This window comes from Phaethon lepturus, unplaced genomic scaffold, assembly GCF_000687285.1.
Source record: "Phaethon lepturus isolate BGI_N335 unplaced genomic scaffold, ASM68728v1 scaffold50972, whole genome shotgun sequence".
In the NCBI taxonomy this organism is placed as follows: domain Eukaryota; kingdom Metazoa; phylum Chordata; class Aves; order Phaethontiformes; family Phaethontidae; genus Phaethon; species Phaethon lepturus.
Genome location: NW_010522173.1, coordinates 353 through 6,872, shown reverse-complemented (window position 1 = coordinate 6,872; position 6,520 = coordinate 353). Strand labels below are relative to the sequence as shown.

The window sequence follows — 6,520 nt, the reverse complement described above, 5'->3', positions numbered from 1 at the left end:
CTCCGGCAGAAGGTGTGTGTACACCATCACAGTGCATCAGGCTGGTGGCTACATCTGGGGAAGGCAGCAGTCTTGCTCTAGACTTGTGCAAAGAGTGCCAGGAGAGAGGAGGGGACACACGAGCATTAAAAAAGTCGCCCTGTTCCCAGCACAGCATTCCCAGTACTGCCATGCCATCATGGAATCCCCACAGGCAGCAGGACAGCAGGTCTCAGCCCCGGCCAGCACTCACAAATCCCTTCCTCATCCAAGCGCACCCCCAACCCCCTCCCCCTCCAAAGCTTCTGCCACAGCCAGTACTACGGCGAATGCACGCAGCAGGCTGGGTGTGTCCGACAAGACTCCTAATTGCAGTTTGCAACTGAGAAAGCGAGGACGCTGCTTGCTGTTACAGAGATGAACAATTCCCGGCTGTATGTAGCAACCAGCTCTGCCAGCCACCCCTCTGGTTTGGCCAGTAACCCCCCATCCAGGCTAGAGGCCAAACTCCAGTGAGAGTTAGCCACACTGTCTAGAGTGCCTCTGCCTTCACCAGGACACCTCTGCATTACTCAGAGGCACCTGCGTCATCCTACATCACCACTTCAGTGTTCAAAGGATGCACCATGCAGGAGCTACAACCAGCCAAGAGAGTGGAGACAACTCCCAGCACAGCCCAGTTGGGTCCAGGGCAGCTACTCCCAGCCCTGCCAGTCACAGCACCATTTGCCGAAAGCCCCAGCACTGATAGAGCCACTTTCTCCATCATTAGGTCCATAACAATTGATCCGCAAGATTAACGTAACCAATACAAACTGTTGCAGCGGGGGACACAGGCTCTGTGCCAAAAGCTGCAGGGAAACAACCCCAGACTTGCAGGCACCACCTCCCCAGTCACACAGCTCCACAGTGGCCAAGCTGCTGCATGAAGAGAGGAGACAGCAAAGCTCGGTTAAAGCCAGCAGGCACTTCACCTTGAAGAAAGTCCCTTCCCAAACGGAAAGACCTTGCCAGGACATCCCCACTTAATGCAACCTGCGGAGTAGCCCAGCTGGGACCCCGCTGGGGAAGCCCCTGCTCAAAACACCCTGTCGAATTCAGTCTGGTTGGTGGCAGCCGGGTTCCTGCCCTGGTTTGTTGGCTGCTGGGGCATATGCCCACCCCTTCTGCGTGGTGGGGCCAGGTACTCGAACATGGACTGGTTGTGGGTGGACAGCATGTTTTTGAGGTCCGAGGGCATAGGGTCTGACCAAAAGAAGTCGTGGTTCAGCGCGTCATCGCTGTCGATGCGCTGGGCGGGATCTAGCACCAGCAGCTTATCGATGAGGTCAAGTGCGTAAGGATCTTTAACGTAAGCCTTCAGGCGATCCTTCACCTTGCGCTTCTGGCCCTTGGGGAGATCCAGCTTCTGGTACAGCTCATATTTATCCACGTTCGGCCAAACCTGGGAAGGGGCAGGAAAGGAGAGTTGGGAGGAAATAGTTACAGAGAAGACAAGCCATTTTTGATGCGAACACCCCCAGGCAAACCAGGGTGAGGTCTGCTGAGAAAACAATATATTTTTTATAACTTCCAAGCCGGCAGACCTTGTTCCCACAGCATGAGGGAGGCACTAAAGAGTGCACTAAAGCCTGGAGACACGTGGACAAGTCAGGACAGGGTTCTCCTGGTGTGGGAACAGCACGCAGGATGCTCCAGGATTTCTGGTTCTCCCACAAAAGAGAGCATGGCTCAGGCCAGCTACAGCATCCAGAAAGGTAAAATGACAAAACTTATTGCTAAATAACAAGCCTGTTGTATGTGGTACCTTTTATCCTTAGAAAGCAAAGCGTGCTGCGATAATCAGCACTTACCTCAACCCTGGTCTGGGAGAGACCACAGCAGGTTTTTAGTTACAAAAGAAAGTGCCTTCAATATATATGTAACAGGGGCATCAGGCCTCTGCGGCTGCCTGCCCAACTGCCTGCCTATCACACCCCACTAGATTACAGCCCCGGCCAAGAGATCCCTCAGCTGGATCCCCCACAAGAGGGCAGGACAAGCTGTCATTAAATAAGGAGCTGAGAAAGGGCCGAGTGCTCGCACCAGGGCAGAGCTGATACCACAAATCACAACCTAGAATTAAAGAAGCTTTTCAAGGTGACCAGTACAAAGCACCTGAGACAAACCTGTCAACACAAAGCAAAACACACTCTTGTTGAAGAAGAAATTCAGAGGATATTTATCTGAGAGACAACACCCAAACACGGATGAGAACAGATTCCTACACATAATGTTCTTTCACACTCCAAGCAGCCAGCATCCTCTCTGTGCTCAAAAACAAGGACACTAATTCCCCCTCCCGAAGGAGGTCTGGGAGGCCAACTTCACCCTCTTCTCCTCAGGAGGTTGAGCACAAGTAACATGACAGCTGTAGTTTACACAGAGCAGTAAGAAAAGTGCAGTGTCCCACTGCGCACTCAGGTCCCAGGAAGCAAATAGCATTTGCAGGAGCTTCCCCAGCCTCCCCACCAGCAGCAGGCACACTCCAGTGCCAGGAGCAGACAGCAGCTAGCACACAAGGCAGAGAAAAGGTCCAGGAGTGCCCAGTCCCAGACCCTGCTCAAACCACCCACTTTGTAGCGCTCCTCCCACCTTCCGCAGTTTGCCCACGCTCTTGCCCTCACCTCCGGTGTGATGGATCCGCAGAGCTGGCTGATGAGGGTGAGCTGGTGCTGCTCTGTGTTCCCCTGCATGATGGGGCTGCGGGTCCACATCTCTGCCATGATGCAGCCTCCGCCCCAGAGGTCAATGGGGGGACCGTAGTCCCGCTCCCCTAAACAGAGATGCGATGTTACTCACCTGGGGGAATGAGAGGGCAGAGAAGCTGGCAGAGCCCGTCACCTCCTACCTAGGAGCAGCTCTGGCGGCCGATACCACAGAGTCACCACCCGGTTGGTGTAGCGGTTTGGCTGGCTGTTCTTAGCCAAGCTGAAAGCTCGAGCCAGCCCAAAGTCCGCTAGCTTCAGGACTCCATCTCGTGTGATCAGGACATTTGCAGCTTTCATGTCTCGATGCAAGATCTATATGATGGCAGACATGGAAAGGTGAAGCCATTAAGGTATCCTCTTTGGGCACCTGGTGCCAGCAGGGCACTCAGACTCCAGAGGTGGAGGACAAGGAAGAATTTGCCTCCACCCTGTGCTAAGATACCTCCTTGCAAGGCCACAGAGCGCAGGGCGATCTCAGAGCATAGCATAGATCTGGCCCATTACCTTGTTCCTGTGGATGTAGTAAAGTCCATTCAATAGCATCTGCATAACTTTCTTGATCTCTGAGAGGGTGAACTTGACATGGGCATTGCTGAGAAGGCCAGCCAGGTCATGCTCACAGAAGTCAAACACAAGGTAGATACTGCCCTTGCAGCGGTTGTACGGAGAGGCTACGGGAGAGGCAAGGAGGGACTCTCAGTGAGGGACCTTTAACCCCAACACAGCTCCTCCTGACCTCCAGCCACACTGCTGCTTGTACAACGCTCACTAGACAAAACCTCAGGGCACAGGAACGCAGAGAACCAGAGACACCCTGCAGGCCTCAAGATCCTTCGTAAAGAGGCACTAAGACAGCACAACTAGCAACAGAAGAACAGGGGATGAGGATCAGAGTAGTGAATGTTGTCAGGCAAGGAAAGGGCATGAAAATCTTTGAAATCTTCATTTGGTGTTGTTCTGTGCACTTAACGGCTGTGGGTTTTCCTCCATGCAAGCTGTGGCTGGTAGGTGCACACACCGCTAGCTGCTGGCTGAGCACGATCACTGATTGCATCAGCGATAGAGGGGGCACCCGCAAAGACAGCCCCAGGAAAAATGCAGAAACAGAGAAAATCTGTCTAATGTAACATTAGAAAGTGAGGTTTTCTGCAAAATCACATAGTATCTACAAAAATAGACTGATCTGGATCAAAATTATTTAGGACTGCAATTGCAATTTAAAGTTAACAACAGGAAACCTCAAATTAAGCAATCGATTTCAATCTTGTTCCTAGAGCACACATGCAAATCAGTATTAAAAAGAAAGGCTGATTTATCAGCTGTAATCAGCAAAACCTGCTGATCAACAACCCCAACCGGAAAATGACAGCTAAGCTCGGCCCCCATGGAAACACACCGCTCTCCTCTGCCAGCCAGGAGGGTGCCTGCTAGACAAGACTTGCAGTTCCTTACGCAGATATGGCCTCTACCGTTACCTTTCCAACATAAAAAGAGAAAAGCTTAAAGTTTGAGAACAGCAAATGCAACATTTCTACTTTACTGGAAACTGAGGTCAAGGCAGATTTGGATGAAAACTGGAAATCAAACAAAAACCACAATTGACAAGTCCACAAAAATATTTACCTTAGGTATGCCAGACACGCAATCATCACAACTTGTTTAATCACACAATGAATTAAAAATTAACTTGTCGTTGGTGTTTCTCTTCATACCTGTTCAGATAATAATCTACATGCAGTGGACTACTGCAGTAACCTCAAGTTCCCGACCTTAGGCCAGAGATTTCTACCAGTTCAGTGACTGGATTTTTAAAAAAAAAATCATCACCAGATACCTGCCACTTGCATTTTGATTTAACTGAAATGACTGACTAAAGAATGGCAGGCTTTAATATCAGCTGTAATTTTCAAAACTATTTTTCCAGTACAGATCTATATAAGAGAATGGTATATAAAAACTAGCAAATGTTTTAAAGCAGTTTCACTGGAAACTGTGCCAGGCCAGGTACACTGAGCATGCCAGTCACGCAGCAGAGGCACGTGTGCTGCCTCCCCCAGGGCCAGCCTGCAGTGAGGAGGTGGAAGAGCCGCTCTGAACCACCCCAAGCAGAGCCACAGCCCTCGCAGCACGAGTGGTTACTGTCACGCACAGGAAGAGACGCTGAGTGAGTCTCCAGCTGGAGCTGTGTCATCAGCTCAGAGCTGCCACAAACCCTCATAAGCCAACTGAGAGGGACGGCTCCAGCTCCTGACAGGGAACTGGCTGTGCACAGCTACAAGATCAGCGTCGAGCTGAGAACTCTCTGCTTCAAAGTCTCTCTGGCACTGGTTTATTTAAAGCCTCCCAGACAGGAGTTTCCCCACATAGGCAGCATTCGCCACCACAGCACAGGCATATCCTATCAGGACTGACAACAGCTTTTTCCAGCCGAGCTGCAGCAACATTCTAACTCATTTAGAAACTGTTTTCCAAGATGAGTGTCCTGTCACCCCACATCACAGGCAGGAAAAGAGGCCCATACTCAGCTAGAGGACCCCACTCCCACCACAAACCACCAGCCTGCTCAGTAGCAAAGGAAGGCTGAAAAAAAGCCAACAGCCAGCACAAGGGAGACCCCCGCAAGCTACCTTTAGTCCTGCAGATTTCTATGAGGTTCACCACGTTCTCATGTTTGAGCAGCTGAAGGATTTTAATCTCTCGCAAGGCTGTGATGGGGAACTGGAAAGGAGAAAGAGAGGACAGGGATTAGGGGTGCAGGAGACCAGGCCACCCCTGCCTGGGGTGATGTGAGGAGAGATGGAGACCAGGGCAGCTTGGCAGGGGAACTGCTTCAACAGCACTGTGACAAGTCACTGAAAGGTAATCAGAGCTTTAAAATATACCACCACCACCAGAATTGCCAAAATTTATTCACCATCAGGCCACCATTAGCAAGAGGGATTCTGCCATGAGACAGAGGTATTTGCGTGGTGCCGAGACGAGCACGCAGACACCCCTCCCTCCTCTCCTCACCTTGCACATTCGTAACAGACATGGTACAGCCCAGCTCAAGCTGTAGAGCAGCATCCCCAGCTGCTGCCTGTGCTGTTATACTGTTCCTCTCTCCCCAGTTTGTCCCATCTCTGCACACCCCCGAGCCTTTCACATGCTACCCAGTTCCTCCATAAACAGTCAGTGCGCCAGGGGTGACAGGGTTTGCACAGGAGGAGGAACGCGTGGGCAGTGTCACCTCCCGGGCGTGGGCAGCGTCACCTCCCAGCAGCCATCCCATGCAGCCCCGTCACCACACAGCTGCTGCACCACACTGCTGCCATGTGCCTTTGCAGCCAAGAAGGTGCTAACAGGCCATACACTTTGGCAGGGCAACCACAAGACCCAACATTATCACAGTACCAGCAGGAGAAGAAAAAGGCCACAGGGCTGGGATCCTGTCCACACCGTTACAGATTCAAGATCTGGCATGTTGTAGCAGCAAATATTGTTAAAGAACAGAGTGAAAACACATCTTTGCTGTCCTAGATCAGTTTTCATCTCTGAACCCACAAAGTCCAGGCTTTCCCAAACACAGCCCAGCCATGCTCCTGCACTTACCCCTTCCTTCTCATTTTCCATCAACACTTTCTTCAGTGCTACTTTCTTGCCCGTCTGACGATGTTTGGCTTTGAAAACTTCCCTGTAAAAACAGAAAGAAATCCATGAGAAGCACAAGGAAGAAGGGAAGGAGCCAGGTGCTACCAACCACGGACAAGACCAAACAAGACAGGCTAGAGTGCCATACAGACAGCTCTGTT

At 51.2% G+C, this 6,520-nt stretch overlaps 1 protein-coding gene across 1 annotated transcript; it reads right to left on the bottom strand.

Moving 5' to 3' along the window:
- Positions 1–1,003: 1,003 nt before the first annotated feature.
- Positions 1,004–6,402, bottom strand: CDK9 (cyclin-dependent kinase 9; the record flags this gene model as incomplete). Its single annotated transcript, XM_010281723.1, has 6 exons — positions 1,004–1,423; positions 2,646–2,794; positions 2,870–3,041; positions 3,234–3,400; positions 5,357–5,447; positions 6,321–6,402. Coding segments are annotated over 6 exons (1,027 nt in total), but the record flags the coding sequence as incomplete, so codon positions are not given.
- Between the last annotated feature and the right edge of the window lie 118 nt (positions 6,403–6,520).